The following is a 17549-nucleotide window of genomic DNA, read 5'->3' on the forward strand; positions in this document are numbered from 1 at the left end:
GAAATTCCTGCCTAAGGTGGTCTCCGAATTTCATCTCAACCAATCCATTGTACTTCCAGTATTCTTCCCTAAGCCCCATTCTCACCACGGAGAATCGGCCCTTCACACTCTAGACTGTAAACGTGCCTTGGCTTTCTACCTGGATCGCACCAAGCCACACAGAACCACTCCTCAACTTTTTGTCTCCTTCGATCCTAACAAGTTGGGAAGACCCGTATCAAAGCGCACCATCTCTAATTGGATGGCGGCTTGTATCTCTTTCTGCTATGCCCAGGCTGGATTATCACTTCCTTGTAAGGTCACAGCCCATAAGGTCAGAGCAATGGCAGCCTCAGTAGCATTCCTCAGAGCAACACCAATCGAGGAAATTTGTAAGGCTGCCACCTGGTCCTCGGTTCACACATTCACCTCACATTATTGTCTGGATACTCTCTCCAGACGGGATGGACAGTTTGGCCAAACAGTATTGAAAAATTTATTCTCTTAAGTCGCCAACTCCCCCTCCATCCCACTGAGGTTAGCTTGGAGGTCACCCACTAGTGAGAATACCTGCCTGCTTGTCCTGGGATAAAGCAATGTTACTTACCGTAACAGTTGTTATCCAGGGACAGCAGGCAGCTATTCTCACGTCCCACCCACCTCCCCTGGGTTGGCTTCTCAGGCTAGCTACCTGAACTGAGGAGACACGCCCGGATCTCCGGGCGGGAAGGCACCGGCGCATGCGCGGTGCGGGCATCTAGAAACTTTAAGTTTCTACAAGCAACACGTGCTTGTGAGACGTCCGTACCGGGGCTCTGTCTGATGACATCACCCACTAGTGAGAATAGCTGCCTGCTGTCCCTGGATAACAACTGTTACGGTAAGTAACATTGCTATATTGAAACACCTGGAGCATTTCAGACCCTCCATTCTCCTTCCTTTCAAAGGTTTTTGAATGGATTGTATTAAAGAAGCAGTAGCAAAGTATAGGAATGGGTTGACAAGTCTGGCATAATTTGATACCACAGTAGCTAGGTGTCAGGTCAAAAGCGCGCCGGGACAAAGACGCGAGCAGAAAACTGAGTGCAGTGTGGAGGCGTGCGCCGAAGAAAAAGACTGTTTTTAGGGGCTACGACGGGGGGTGTGGGGGGGGAACCCCCCCCTACCTACCACTTTACTTTATACAGATTGCGCCGCGTTATGGGGGGTTTGGGGGGTTGTAACCCCCCACATTTTACTGAAACTTAACTTTTTCCCTGTTTTTAGGGAAAAAGTTACGTTTTCACTAAAATGTGGGGGGTTACAACCCCCCAAACCCCCCACAACACCGCCGCGATCTGTATTAAGTAAAGTGGGGGGCTCCCCAACAAAACCCCCCGTCGCAGCCCCTAAAAACAGTCTTTTTCTTCGGCGCACGCCTCCATCTTGCGCTCAGTTGTCGGCGCGCGCCTTTGTCTTCCGCGTTACTGTCTATGAACCCAGTAGCTAAAATCTTTCCCATCCTGCACTCACTCCTTCCTTAAATCAGCCAAACATAAATTAAACTAGAGAATTCAGTTGTTAGAGCTGAGATCTAAGTTAAGGTATATTTTTTATTTATTTACTTTTATTTGTGCCATTGAGAATGTGAATATTCTATTATGAAGTCCGTTTTATGGAAACTGCCAGTGGTTTGTGCTATTCTGTTGTGCTTGTGTGCTCTCTTACAGGATCCACATTCACAAGGAGAAGTGGTTGCTTGTCTGGAGAAAGCATTGGTAAGAGAGGCTGAGGAGAAGGACCCAAAGAACAAGATTGCTGATAGCTGTAAGAAAGCTATTCTGCGTGTAGCTGAGCTCTCATCAGATGACTTCCATCTGGATCGTCACTTGTACTTTGCATGTCGGGATGATCGTGAGCGCTTCTGTGAAACTGTAAGTGGGGTGTGGTTTTTTTTTTCCTTTAATAAAAATATTCCTATACTGGATGTGTTAGTCTGAGGTTAGTTCCAAAATAAATCATGCAATCAGTACTCAATTCAGATTCAATTCATACTAAAATTTGCAGTTTCAGATGAATATCTTTAAGTCTGTATCTTTAAGATGTGACTTACTTTTAAAGTGAGGTTTAGAGAGAGAGAGAGAGAGAGGAGGTTCATCATTGTTTCAGAAGGCAGGTACTGTCCACACTATTGCTCAGTTTGTTGAATCACGTTTCTCCAGTGTGACCTCTAGTAAATGGTTCTAAAACTTTGAGCACGTGTGATGACAGATAATAATTTTTCCATAGGGCAGTAGGGATCCAGGCAATCTATAATGTTTTCAGAAGAAGTGATGTAGAACACTGTTGAAAAGCATTGTTTGGAGGTAGATGATGCCCAAATAGCAGTTTCTTGTACAATCCCACTTTATTCCAGGACCAGTGGATTATTTCCATCTACCTGCCAGGACTTTGTAGGAAGCTTCAAATTTCAGAGACCTAAACCCCTTCCCCTCCTACCTCATCACTGTCACTGGTTCTGTAAACATCAGTCTTTCTTCCTACAAGCCAGGCTGTAGGATCTTATCTTTTCTGCTTGTATTTTATTTTGTGTAATTTCAGTCTTCGCGTTTGCGGATTTTGCCCTCGTGCTGCAGAGGTTCCCTGCAGGTACAGCTCCAACTGCGGGAGATCGCAGACCTTTGGGAAAAGTCTATTTCTGGAGGATTTCTTGCTAGTCATTAAGCCCTCTGGACACCCTGCAATTCAGATTGGGGTTTAGGGACTGTTCCCTTGGGAGCTAGCTCACCCCCACATTCGTACGCTAGTGGGTTGAACGCAGGCTGTGTGGTTCTGTGGAGGTGTGGCTGGGATCAGAGCCAGACTGTGTTCCTCTGCCAGGTGGGCTGCACAGCGTGTCTGAGGGTGGCGGAGGTGACCAGCCATGGAAGTCAGGCCAGTAGGGCAGTCAGAAGATTCAAAGTTCAGCTTCCCAGCAAGTTGAGATAGAGAATCTTCCTGTGAGCTGTTTTAGCTCCATCTGCAGTGCTTCCCTGTCAGCATATGTTTCTGTGAGTACCAGCCAACAGTCTGAATCAGAGATTTTGGTGGGTCTTTCAAAAGGGTGTTTAGGTGGTGTCTCTGCATGCCCTACCCCCACACCTAAAATCCTAAAATCTCTGTTTTTGAAGGTTCTCTGTGGTTTTCATGGGCTATTTTTAGTCAAAATAGGGTTTCAGTGGCCATCTTGGATTTTTCCATATTTGATGTTAGTTATTTTTTATACTTGCCAGCTTCATTTTTGAAAGAAAACCACATAGATGACCTCCTCAGGGCAGGTGTCATGGATTCTTGCTTCATTTGAAGTGGATGGCTGTTGGATGTGCAGCCATATGCCATGTGTGCTGTAGCCCACAAGGGGTGAGAGACTTGCCCAGATTCAGTGCCTTTGACCTCCGTAGAGGGTCTTCTAGCACCTTCTGTCCTGACTCCCATGAAAATGGTGTCGGGGGGGGGGGGGGACGGGACCCTGTGGAGTGTGCAGACGACACTATGGCGAAACGCAAGCACGGGTGGGGGGGATAAACCTGGTAAATCCTCCAAACAGTCCCCAACTGGAGCACAGGGGTTGGCTCCCACCGCAGAGGATGGGTTTCCCCCGGATTTTGTTGATATGTTTTATCAGGCATAATTTTTTTGTGGGGGGAACCCCCAAAACTGTGCCTATCTCTCGCCGGCCTCTGTGCTGGGCACAGGGACACCTGCGACTGTGGTCCAGGGTCTTTTCTCTTGCCTCCACTATGCAGAGATTGCCCGCGGTTGGGCCACATTCGCTTTCCATACCTCTTCTTTTGCAGGAGGGCGCTGAGGCAGATCTGGTGGTTCTCCAGGATCTGGATCATTGTGGAGCCTCTGATTTGGGGGATACACTGTATGCTGATTTTTCAAGCATGCGCTTATTGTAAATTTGATCTCTGAATCTCTACAGGTATTAAAGCTGTAGTTTGAGCTGCCTGTCACTGCAGAATGTTCCCTCATGAGTGACCGGAGGCCACAATCCACCTCTTTTCTTCATCATCCTGACCTCATTTGGATTCATACTGCCATTGAAGAGACTCCTGAGGGTCCCTTGTGCTGTTTTCACACTGTAGAGTGACTTTATTCCCTGGCAGATGCCTTTAACAAGCGCTATGCTTCCCCAAAGGTGGATTCCTTGGTGGGCAGGTCACCAAGCGCACTTTTCTCCCTAGTGTGGATTTTGTCCTTAAAAGTCTGTTTGATTTGACAGCCACTGATGTTTAGGTGGTGTTGGTCTCTTCTTCGTGGCTCAAGCATGCCATTCCATGCCGCACCATAATCCTGACACTGTGGTGCTTCGTAACTTGGATTGTATAATCTTGGGAGTGGATTATATGGCTGATGCCTTGTATGACATTTTGAAAGTCTTTGCTTAGCTTTTCACCTATTTTGTTTTGGCTCGCAGGATGCTCTGTATCTGGCAGTGGTCTGTCAATTCTTCTAAAGCGATCATGAGCCGGTTGCCCTTTAAGGGACAGCTATTGTTTGGCTAGGGTCTGGATGACCTTATGGCCAGCGTGCAGGATCACAGGCCCAAGTCACTGCCTGTGACTAGATCCCACCCTTCCAGGGGTTCGGGGCATCCTAATTTTCGTTCCTCCAGGTGCTCTTGTCTGTACTCGGACTATTCCATGGGACAACGGCCCTCTTCTTCTGTCAGACCATGTTTTGGTTGGTCTCGATGTCAGCCGTCCATGGGGAATCATCCAGAGGCTTCTGCAAAAGAAAGTTCTGATGCTAGGCTGGTGTCTCCTTCCCTGTGCATTGGGGGGGGGGGGGGGTTGTCGACTTTTTTTGTGGAATGGCAGGCCATTTCAACACTGTATGATTGTATTTCACTGAATGTCCAGTACTCTTTATGTAAACCGCCTAGAACTGTTAGTGATGGCGGTATAGAAAAGTAAAGTTATTATTATTACCTCCGATTGATGGGTCCTGGAGGTTCTCAGGGATGGCTACAAACTGGAGTTTCTCTGTCCTCTGACCGAGTATTTTCTGCATTCACCTGCGGGCCACAGTCCACAGACTTCTCAATATTGCAGCCATAGAACCCGTACCAGAGTGAGACTTGGGCTCTGGGATATACTTCATCGTTCCAAAGGAAGGAACCAACGATTGGAGACCGATTCTGGACCTCAAGTTAGTCAATGTGGCGCTGAAAGTGCCTCACTTCCTCATGGAGATGGTGCATTCAGTGATAGTATTGGTGGCACCAGGGGATTTTCTAGCCTCCCTGGATCTAATGGAGGTGTATCTCCACATTCCCATTTCCCCAGACCTCCGGAAGTATCTGCAGTTCCACATCTTGGGGCAATATTTCTAGTTTTCAGAAATGCCCTTTGGATTGGCAACGGCACTCTGGACCTTCAGCAAAGTGATGGTGATGGTGGTGGTCCATATTCGCACCCTGGGTGTCCTGGTTCATCTGTATCTGGATGACTGGTTGATCAGAGCTCCCTCGCTGTCTGTGGGGTGTCAGGCTGTTCATCAAGTGGTATAGTTGCTGCAGTGCTTGGGCTGGGTGATCAATTTCAGGAAGAGTCACCTTGAGCCGACGCAGGATTTGGAATACCTGGGAGTTCGATTTTACATGGTACAGAATAGTGTTCCTGCCTGTGTCCCATCAGGAGAAGCTTCGACAGCTTGTCCATGACCACCTAGCCACTTCGGTCCCGATGGCATGGCAGTACCTCCAGGGTTCAGTCTTCCACCTTTCCCTGGCATTAATGTTCTGGTCACTGAGCAGTGGGATTCTCCTGAGGGGTCTCTAAAGGTGGTGAGAGCCATGTTTCGGTTGTATCTTATGGTACAGGAGTATCAGCAACTTTTTGCCCAGCCTAAAGTGGATTCTTTGGTGGCGGAGATTACTAAACATACCTCTCTTCTTAGTGAAGGTGGGGATGGTGCTCATGGATATGCAGGATCACTGAGTTGATATGGTTCTCAAGAGACTTTTTGAGGCATTGGCTTTGGGTGTCAAAGTTGCCTTAGCGACGTCTTTTGTGACACGTGCCTGTCTGTCCAGGCTACATACTCTGGAGTATGAAGGTGAAGATCCCATGCCTCAGTTTCTTTTGTCTGGATTTATGTGGCGGATGCTCCAAGACATTATTCGTGTCACGAGTAAAACGTTGGCTTATATATTCTCTTCACGCAGAATGCTCTCGATCAGACAATGGACTGGTGATTCCACCTCTAAAGCTACCCTTAGCAGATTCCCTTTTAAAGGGCAATTATTGTTCGGAAAGATCTGGATGATCTTGTCATATGTGACCCAGGACCTTCCCTGACAGCAGACCCAGAGTCTCTAATGCTCAGGATGCTCTAATTTTCATGGCTCCAGGAGGCCTAGGCAATATTCCAGCTCTGCTTCCCAGAGATTCTCCCAAAGTTTAAGGTAGATATCTTCTGGATCCAGGCGCAACCAGTTTACAGCTCTTCTAGTGGTTCCCTCTGCCGAGAAGTCGCAGAGATGCCAGATCCAGAGTGGTCCCTCAAGATAGGGGGCTGACTCTCAAACTTTCTTCATGGGTTCTGGACATCATCCAGAATGTCTACAAACTAGACTTTTCCCAGCCTCTGACAGATTGGTTTGTGGACTCTCTGGTGGGGTGGCCTGGGGGCAAGTGATGGTGGTAGTGGCAGTGGGACTACAGGTGCTTTCCTACCGGAACGACTGACTGATTTGGGCTCCCTCATGCTTACTTGCATGTACCATGCATGTGATGTACCATGGTGCATGGTACATCACGTGATCATAGTCCTAGAGAGTCTTGGTTGGATTGTGAATTACCGAAAGTGTCATTTATCTCCAACACAGTCTCTGTTCACAACCTAGCAATCTGAGTTTTATCCCCATCAGTACAAGCCCTCCCTTTTACCTTCTGCTCAGCCATTTTTAATTTTCATCCTTTTTCCCTGTTTTTCCCCCTTCTTTAGTTTTATTAACATGGGCTTGCAGAGCTATCACTTTATTCCTTATTACTGCTTTAAGGGCCTCCCATAACAATATAGAATTTATTGAATCAATGTCGTTTAGTTCTAGATAATTTTTGATGTCTTGGGCTATTATGTTTACATTTATGGCATCCAGCAGCAATATGTCATTAAACTGCCACTGTGGCTTCGTTTGTTAGTCAATATCCCATCCCAAAATTGCAAGCATGGGAGCATGGTCTAATATTACACTTGTATGTATAGTTTATTCTTTTACCTTCTGGCTCACAAGCCCATCCCCTAACAAAAAGTCTATATGTGACTGGAAGTCATGCAATGGTGAATATTAAGTATACTCCCTCTCTAGGGTAGATCTTCCTCCAGATATCTTGTAACCCAAATGCTTTAACAGAGAGTACAAACAGGACCTATCTTTTAGGGGCATATTGTATCCCAGCTATTATGTTAAGGCTAGGATTCAAGGTTATATTAAAATCGCCCCCTATCATAAGTTTACCTTCTACATGTCGCGCAATAGGCCTTCAAGCTTTGAAAAAATTGCATAGATATTCAACAGTGTATAAATTTGCCCACTAATTTGTACCAGTAACAAAGGATACCTTCCGTCTGGATCGCACACCATGTGCAAAATTGTCGCCTGTAAGGATCCTGTTGTCATTTTCCCTACTTTTTTTTTTTTTTTTTGTAATTCTGTCTATTGGAAGCACAGTAGATCCAGGGAAGTGCTCATGCTTAACTAAAAAATGCATTTCTTGAATAAAAATAATATGGATATGGATAGAAGCTGGGACATTGCTAATTAAGTTTACAACTTATACATCAGGCAGATCAATTCCTGGTTTCCATGTAGTATTTAGAAACTTGCTCTGTAAGGCCTCCTTGGGAACTTTCTTTCTATAATTCTCCCGTTCCCCTTCCTGCTCCCTCCTCCTTTCCACCTTATACCCCATCCTGAGCCATCACATCTACAGCGTGCTCGCTTCCAATAGGGAGAAGACTTCATCTCTACATGCCTCTATTATGTACTTATCAACCAATAACTATACATGTATCCACATCTTACAAATGCCATCACCAGATGAATCTCAGATATTGGCTAACCTTTTTGATCAATCAGTCTCAAAACCAAATCTCATCAACAGAACAGTAAGGAGCCAATATTCACTTCAAGCTCTCCTTAGAGTGAGAAAGCACTTAATTCCCGATTGTCAAGCCTCTTCAAGAACATAAGAATTGCCGCTGCTGGGTCAAACCAGTGGTCCATCGTTCCCAGCAGTCCGCTCATGCGGCGGCCCTCTGGTCAGAGACCAGTGCCATGAGACTAGCCCTACCTGCATACATTCTGGTTCAGCAGGAACTTGTTGAGCTTGGTCTTGAATCCCTGGAGGGTGTTTTCCCCTATGACAGACTCCAGAAGAGCATTCCAGTTTTCTACCACACTCTGGGTGAAGAAGAACTTCCTCATGTTCGTACTTTGTACGGAATCTATCCCCTTTCAATTTTAGAGAGTGCCTTCTCGTTCTCCCTACCTTGGAGAGAGTGAACAACCTGTCCTTTTCCACCAAGTCTATTCCCTTCAGTACCTTGACTGTTTCAATCATGTCCCCTCTCAATCTCCTCTGTTCGAGGGAGAAAAGGCCGAGTTTCTCTAATATTTTGCTGTACGGCAACTCCTCCAGCCTCGTAACCATCTTAGTCGCTCTTCTCTGGACCTTTTCGAGAAGTACCATGTCTTCCTTCATGGATGGCGACCAAGCTTGTTCTAGCGTTTTTACATTGTTCATGCTCTTCTTAATCTTCTTCCCCACCATGCGTCTCATCCCTTCATAATTCCCTTTTCGGAAGTTCAGTGCCGTGGCCGTCGTGCTGGACTTATGTTTCGCCCCTGCGTCCCGGTCTAAGTGGATCATATTGTGATCGCTGTTTCCCAACATTCCTTCTACTTCTACACCTTGTGCCGGTCCTCGCAGTCCATTTAGAATTAAGTCCAGAATCGAGTTTCCTCTTGTATTTTCCTTGACAAGTTGTTCCAGGAAGCAATTGCCTACAGCATCCAGGAACTTGGTCTCTCTAGCGCAGCCTGAGGTGCCTAGGTCCCAGTCTATCCTCGGATAGATGAAGTCGCCCATGATAACTACATTGCCTCCCTTGCAGTTGCGTTTAATCTCATCCGTCATTTCCCCATCAATTTCCTCGGACTGCCCTGGGGGTCGGTAGTAGATGCCGATCCTAGTTTCCGGTCCATTTGTTCTTGAAATTTTAACCTATAGAGACTCTTAACTTATTCGTCTGGTGTAGCACGTTTTCTCCAGTAGATTCAATTCCCTCTTTGATGTATATGGCTCCTTTTTGAGTCACTCTGTCTCTGCGGTATAAATTATATCCTGGTAGCACCGTGTCCCATACATTTTCCTCAGTCCACCATGTTTCCGTGATGCCAATGATGTCAATGTTATCCTTTTGTGCCACAGCTTCTGATTCACCCATCTTATTTCTAAGGCTCGTTGTGTTTGTGTACATACACTTGAGTTTGTTCCAAAGAGTGAGGATGATTCTGCTAGGATTACCTGTTGAGCCTCTCTCCCTCTCGTTTTACTCGCTGCCATCGAGGCTAGGAGAAGAGTGGTAATGCTGGTTAAACATCTGTTGATCTCTCATATTGCAACTGTACTCCTGAAAAATTCTGGATTGCCTCCTCGGGTGTCTTTATGGTGTGCAGTGAACCCTCCAAATAGAAAAGTAAGGTGAATGGGTAATGCCAGCAATATGTAATATTTTTCTCCCTCAGATATTGAATAAGTGGTTTTAAGTCTGCTCTGCGATCTAGTGTAACTGAGGCCAAATCCTGATATAATTTGAATTCATAAGTTTCCCATTTAATAACCGTCTGGGCTTGGGCTTTTATCGCTTCCTTAAAGTCTTTAAAGCAAGCAACTATATCTCTAGGCTTGTTACCTCTTGGTGTAGCTAATGCACGATGTGCCCTTTCAATACATAAGGGTCAAACCTAATTGCCCCAAGCTTCTTATGATAGTAGAATGCTTGTTATCTGTTGCACTACTGTCCACGATCTGTGCATTCTGCCATCTCTGAAATGCCCCTTATTTGCAGATTAGCACGCTGTCTCTTTCTAGATTCGATTTTGTCGAGAATATAAATCTGATTTGCTTATCTAGAGTGGGCTTCGACATTGGAGATTGCATCTTGTTGCTCCTCTGTATGAGCTTCTGTCTCGCCCATGTGGTAACCAAGTTAAGCTGTCTCTCCCCGGAGGTTGGCTGCTAACGTCAAAGAGTTTATTGTTTGCCACTTTAATGTCTCTCTATTTCCTGAATCATTTCTCATTTCTCTATTATTGGCTCCACTGGTCGGATTTCTGTTTTCTTCATGTTGTTTCAGTAAGCGGGGTCCGCGAGTATATCACCACAACCTCATTTCTCTGTTATCTTCCATCTTATTGCCCACAGAGCCATTCAGCTGAAAAGCAAATTTTTTAAGAGTCTACCGGTTTGCGTGTGACATCTCGTTAGGAGGTAAAACTGCCACGCTGACTATATGATTGTATGCCTTTTATTGCTTGCTCAGCTACCAATGATGTGGATATCTTGTGAGTTCGCTCAGAGGTGTTCTGAGCTGATCACTCAGCCATCCATCTTGTACAGTGACATCATACCTCCTCCCCAAATTTGATTATTCACCTCTCCATAAATCAAAGTGAGGGTCAGTAAAATCTTACAAATCCTCCTATTTTCACTTTGTCTAAAATTGAAGGGTTTTTTTGTGTTTTTTTTCCAATCAGCATTCATTCTGTGGAACTTGTTGCTGGAAGATGAAGTCAGGGCAGTTAATATAGTATAAAAATTCAGACCCATTTCTCCAGGAAGTGTCCATAAACTATTGTTATCCCAGGACAAGCAGGCAGCCTATTCTCACATATGGGTGACATCATCCACAGAGCCTGGATGCGGACAGCCTCGCAAGCATACTTGCTTGTAGAAACTTAAGAAGTTTTTAATCAGCCGCATCGCGCATGCGCGAATGCCTTCCTGCCCAGTTCTCAGTTTTCCGTGGAGCCAAGAAGTCTGTCTTTGACGCTCTGTGCTGAACTTCGTTCGCTTCGTGCCTTCTCTCACCGCGGTTTGTGTTCTTTTTAGTCGCAAATCACTGTGTTACTTACTTTATTTTCTATTTAAAAAAAAAAGAAGACTTTATTTTATTTTTCTTCGTTGACTGACTGGTGGGGCAGGCCGCTCGGCTGTGGGCTTCTACTTTGCAGCGGCTATCTTTCCTCCTATGTCCCTGTCAGTAACGGGCTTCAAGAAGTGTAGCCAGTGCCAGCGTGCAATTTCTCTCACGGATCCACACCGCTGATGCCTTAAGTGCCTCGGGCTTGACCATAGTCCTAAGTCGTGCGATCGCTGTGCTACTCTTCAACCTCGAGCCCTTATACGTCGTCGGGTTTTAGTGGAAAAACTCTTCAGGATAGACTCTTCAGTGACACCCTCGACCTCGAGTGCTGCTTCAGTTCCACCTTCCACCGAGGGTCCTCCTGCTTCCATGACTCCGACCTCGAGTCTCATTAGACCTTCCTCGTTTGGACCGTCTTTGGCCTTGAGTACACCTGCTTTATTTTCCCCTGAGCTTCCCTCGGGTCAGATACCTAAGCATAAGGTTTTGGCGGTGGTCCTCAAGCTCTCCAAGACCTCCAACTCGAAGCACATCTCCACTGCCACCTTTTAGCTTTAGCCTCAGCAAGTGATCCAGTTTTAGACTCGGATCCACATTTGCAGGCTTCTCTCCAGACCATGTTGGAGCAGCAATTTGTTTAGTTACTGAGCAAATACGGTTCTGCCTCAACTCTGCCTCCTGTAATCCAGCATGGGCAATCGGCAGTCTCCCGCGAGGTCAAGTTCCTGCTTGTGCCTCGAGCTGAAGTTACACACTCTATGCAAGGAGCCGAGTCTTTGCGAGTGTCTGGTCTGGCATCCACACACTCTATGCAAGGAGCCGAGTCTTTGCGAGTGTCTCGATTGGAAGCTCCACACTCTATGCAAGGAGTCGATTCTTTGCGAGTGTCTCGACAGGAATCCTCACACTCCATAAAGGAGCAGAGTCTTTGGGAGTGCTTCGAGATTTCTCGATCCAAACCACTGAGTTTCAATCTACAGCTTCTAGCCCTTTTCATTCACCAGCAGCATTGCCTGTTTCCATACATAGGGTGAAGTCTCCTCGATCCTACTCGAGACCTGCTTCCAGAAACCACTCTCGTCGTTGATCGAGGCCCTCATCGAGGCATCCATCGAGGCGCAGGTCTTCTTCCAAAGAGCAGCCTTCCTTGTCCAGGCCTCATTCCAGACCTTCCAGCTCTTCGAAGCCTCCAACTCCTCGATCGAGGTCACCGCTTCCAGACCCTGAGGATTCAGCTGTTTCCTTTGCTTCCTCCAAGTCATCATATTCTTTGGATTGCCACTTTTTCAGAGAGGCTTTGCCTTCGTTCTCCACTCGAGGTGCCTCGAGGTCATCGACCCCCCTCTTGAGGCAGGGCCTGGGCAGATCAGCTGTATTTCTCTTCCTTCCTTTGTCAGATGGCTGATGACTTTAGAACCGCAAGGCACAAGCGGAATAGAAATCACTAATGTAATGTAATGTAATGACATTAAATTAGATGCTGGTTCTAAATACTCTAAGGAGTATCTAGAGGAAATGCATCTGCCTCAACCTGCAGAGTCACTTAAGCTTCCTTTTAACCAGCTTTTCTCTCAAACTTTCAAACGATGCCTGGAGACTCCTTATGCTATACCTGCTGTCCAGGAAAGTTGGACTCGAGGTATAGAACTCTACATTGCAAAGGGTTTGAGAATTCAGTTATCTCACCAATCCCTTCTTGTGGAGTCATCGTTGAAAAGAACCCATTCTTCCAGGGTCTATGCTGCAGTTCCTCCTGGAAGAGAGGGTAAGACCATTGACAAGTTTGGACATCGTCTTTATCAAAATGCTATGATGTCCTCCAAAGTCTTCATTACTTATCTCAAGTTCCTCATTGATATTTTTCCAGGTTTTCTGAAGAACCTGGATCAACATAGACATTTCGAATTCTAAGAAGTCACTGCTACTCTGTCACAAGTCAGATTACATCTTCTCTAGTCATCTTATGATGACTTTGAACTGTCTGCTAGGGCCACTGTTTCTCTGTAGCAATGTGCCGCTTAGCCTGGCTTCACACCATTGACATGGAACCTAATCTTCAGGACTGTCTGGCTAACATTCCTTGTGATGGCAATGACCTCTTTGATGAGTCCATAGAGGCGGCCACTAACAAATTGTCTGAGCATAAAAAATCCTTTGCTTCTATTGTCAGACCAAAGCCAAAGCCAGCTCCTGCAAAATCTTCATGCCCTCCTCCAGTTTTCCAGAGGCTTTATACTCCAAGGCCAGCTCCTTACACTCGAGTACCTCCCAAGAAACCACAGCAGCAGAAGCAACAGAAACCTCAGCCTTCTGCTACGCCTAAGGCTGCGCAGCCTTTTTGACTGCTTAACACAGAGCATAACCTCCATCATTCTGCCTCTGTCCTCTGGGCGTCTCCATCAATTTTACCATCGATGGGAGAGCATTACATCCGATCTCTGGGTGCTGTCAATAATCAGGGAAGGATACTCTCTTCATTTCACTCAGGTTCCATCAGAGCTTCCTCCAAGAGAGTATCCTTCCAATCCATCTCAGACCACCCTTCTTCTTCAGGAAGCTCGGGCTCTGCTTTGTCTCCGTGCCATCAAAGAAGTTCCTCTGGATCAACAGAGCAGGGGATTTTACTCCCGTTACTTCCTAGTTCCGAAGAAGACGGGCGATCTGCGACCTATTTTGGATCTCAGGGCTCTCAACAAATTTTTAGTCAAAGAAAAATTTTGCATGTTGTCCCTGGCGTCTCTTTACTCTCTTCTAGATCAGAACGATTGGCTATGTTCTCTAGATCTCAAGGAGGCTTATACTCGCATCCCCATTCATCCGACCTCCCATCAGTACCTCAGATTTCGTGTGGGGAATCTGCATTACCAATACAGAGTGCTACCCTTTGGCCTAGCTTCATCTCCCAGGGTGTTCAGCAAGTGCCTGGTGGTGGTAGCAGCAGCTCTAAGGAACCATGGTCTTCAGGTGTTTCTCTACCTAGACGACTGGCTCATCAAAGATTCAACATCTCAGGAGGTTATTGTAGCGACCCAATGGACTACGTGGTTTCTGCAAAGCTTGGGATTCGAAATCAACTTCCCCAAATCCCAATTTCAGCCCTCTCAGAATCTACAGTTCATCGGAGATGTTCTGGACACTATCCAACTCAGAGCATTCATTCTGCAACAACATCTGGATGCTCTTCTTCAACTCTGTCATGCAGTGTCTTCCCATTTTTCAATCTCAGTGAGACACATGATAGTCCTCCTAGGTCACATGACCTCCACAGTACACGTGACTCCTTTTGCCAGACTTCACCTCGGAATGCCTCAGTGGACCTTGGCATCTTAGTGGATGCAGGCTTGCGAACCACTCTTTCAACACATTACAGTCACTCCATCGTTGAGACAGTCTCTCTGCTGGTGGATGCTCTCTTCCAGTCTCCAGAGGCTTGCTTTTCAAATGCCCCCTCATCAGAAGGTCCTCACGACAGATTCCTCGACCTATGCTTGGGGAGCTCATCTCAATGGTCTCCGTACTCAAGGCCACTGGACCAGAACGGATCGTCAGTGCCATATCAATCTGTTGGATCTCAGAGCGATCTTCAATGCTCTCAAAGCTTTTCAGCATCTTCTTCACGACCAGGTAGTTCTCATTTCGATGGACAACCAAGTCACCATGTACTATGTCAACAAACAGGGGGGGAACGGGATCTCTTTCCCTTTGTCAAGAAGCTCTGAAGGTTTGGGACTGGGCAATCCACAACACCTTCCTCAAAGCTGTCTACATCCAAGGGGCGAAAAACTGTTAGGCAGACAAATTGAGTCATTTTCTGCAACCTCATGAATGGACACTCAGTTCCTCGCCTCTTCATCACATTTTTTTGCAGTGGGGAACTCCTTAGATAGATCTCTTTGTATCTTCCTACAACTACAAACTGCCTCAGTTCTGCTCCAGGATTTATTCTCCTCATCGCTTCAAGGCAGATTTTCTACTGGAATGGACGAATCTCTTCCTGTAAACATTCCCTCCATTCCCTCTCATTCTCAAGATTCTTGTCAAGTTGAAGAATGATCATGCCACCATGATTCTGATAGCTCCTTGGTAGCCAAGACAACCTTGGTACTCCCTTCTAATTCAACTCAGCAACATGGAGCCATACCTTCTACCAGTTTTTCTGTCTCTGCTTACACAGAATCAAGGATCTTTACTTCATCCCAACCTGCAGTCTCTGCACCTGACAGCTTGGTGTCTCTCAACATAACTCCTCTTCAGTTTTCTCAACCTGTAAGAGACATTTTAGAAGCTTCCAGAAAGCCTACCACTAGATAATGCTACCACCAAAAATGGATTTTCTACGTGGTACATCTCATGATAAGGAGCCTCAGCATTCTTCCTTATCTTCTGTTCTGGATTATCTTTTGCACTTATCCACCTCTGGCCTCAAGTCTACATCTATCCGAGTCCATCTCAGTGCAATTGCTGCTTTCCATCAGCCTTTGCTCATCCGGTGGTTTCCAAATTTATGAAAGGACTTTTCAATGTCAAACCTCCTCTCAAACCATCTCCAGTGGTTTGGGATCTCAATGTTATTCTTGCTCAATTGATGAAGCCTCCATTTGAACCAATGTCTACGGCTCATCTGAAATATCTCACTTGGAAAGTAGTGTTTTTCATTGCCCTCACATCTGCTCGAAGAGTCAGTGAGCTGCAAGCTTTAGTTGGTGATCCATCTTTCACTGTGTTCCATCATGACAAGGTGGTCCTTCGTACTCATCCTAAATTCTTACCTAAAGTGGTTTCAGAATTTCATGTCATTCAATCTATTGTTCTTCCAGTGTTTTTTCCAAAGCCTCATTCTCACCCTGAAGAATCAGCTCTTCATACCTTGGACTGTAAACGTGCTTTGGCCTTCTACTTGGGAACGCACCAAACCACACAGAACTGCTCCTCAACTTTTTGTCTCCTTCAATCCAAACAAGTTGGGATATCCAATCTCTAAGCGTACCATTTCCAACTGGATGGCTGCTTGTATATCTTTCTGCTATGCCCAGGCTGGACTGCATCTACAGAGTCAAGTCACAGTCCATAAAGTCAGAGCCTTGGCGGCTTCAGTAGCTTTCCTCAGATCTACTCCTATTGAGGAAATTTGTAAAGCTGTCGCCTGGTCCTCGGTTCATACTTTCACCTTTCATTATTGTCTGGATGTTTTCTCCAGACGGGATGGCCATTTTGGCCAGAGAGTATTACAAAATTTATTCTCCTAAGTTGCCAACGCTCCCACCATCCCATTCTGGTTAGCTTAGAGGTCACCCATATGTGAGAATAGGCTGCCTACTTGTCCTGGGATAAAACACAGTTACTTACTGTAACAGTTGTTATCCAGGGACAGCAGGCAGCTATTCTCACAACCCACCCACCTCCTCTGGTTGGCTTCTCTGCTAGCTATCTGAACTAAGGAGACTCGCCCTGTGCTGGGCGGGAAGGCACTCGCCCATGCACGGTGCGACTGACTCGAAACTTCTGAAGTTTCTACAAGCAAGTCTGCTTGCGAGGCTGTCCGCATCCAGGCTCCGTGAATGATGTCACCCATATGTGAGAATAGCTGCTTGCTCTCCTTGGATAACAACTGTTACGGTAAGTAACTACGCTTTTTGCCATGTAGTCTTGACCCTAGATCTCTATTCTGGAGGGGTTATTCCACCGGTGCTGACTAGCTTAGTTAATGAACATTTAGGGCCGAATAGTCTCTTGGCCATTTAAATCACCTATCCAGGGCTAATTGGGCATTTTCAGTGGCACTCCAATGGATAGTATCACTGAAAATGCATGGTTAGTGCCCAAGATGAAACCAGCTATTTTGGGGGTGTTCTATTGGTAGAGTTGGCACTTAACTGGCTAAAATAGCTGCATAAATAAGACCATATAAGTCAGTCCTATGTTTATGCATTTTTTTCATATTCAGTTAAGTGTCTAATGTTGCATTAAACCAGCTATGTTTTTGCTGGCTCAGTATATATACCCAGAAATTCAATGCCATACCCTAGCTGTGTCCCAACATTCAGTTTCTAGATATAATACCAGTGGCAAAACACAGATCACAATTGGTTGAATATTGGGCCCTTAGAATTTAGGAGTTTTCTGACAGTGTCATCTTACTGATCTCACTTAACAAACCTCTGTTGGAGACAGGACACTGGTCTTGATAGACCTTTACTGGAGGATACACTAAAGTCAGGAATCTTCGCTAAACCTGTTTCACTGCTTCAGTGATGATCACTGTTACCGACCCAATGAGAAAACGGCCCACCATGTGTTTTTCCCCTCGATCACCCATTTTCTGATTTAGCCATGCAAATTAGCTAACACCCCATGCAAAATAGCCAAGCGATTGAAACACTAACATTGCT

General features: G+C 45.9%; 1 protein-coding gene across 1 annotated transcript in view; it reads left to right on the plus strand.

Annotated features, from left to right (window-relative positions):
• The window catches only part of GLG1 (golgi glycoprotein 1), a 403904-nt gene that overhangs the window by 113559 nt on the left and 272796 nt on the right, over nt 1-17549 (plus strand). Inside the window, exon 5 of the mRNA XM_033941148.1 lies at nt 1689-1892. Within this exon, the coding sequence (XP_033797039.1) occupies nt 1689-1892 (204 nt within the window). The remainder of the gene's footprint in view (nt 1-1688; nt 1893-17549) is intronic.

The sequence above is a fragment of the Geotrypetes seraphini genome, chromosome 4 (genome assembly GCF_902459505.1).
Source record: "Geotrypetes seraphini chromosome 4, aGeoSer1.1, whole genome shotgun sequence".
NCBI lineage: Eukaryota > Metazoa > Chordata > Amphibia > Gymnophiona > Dermophiidae > Geotrypetes > Geotrypetes seraphini.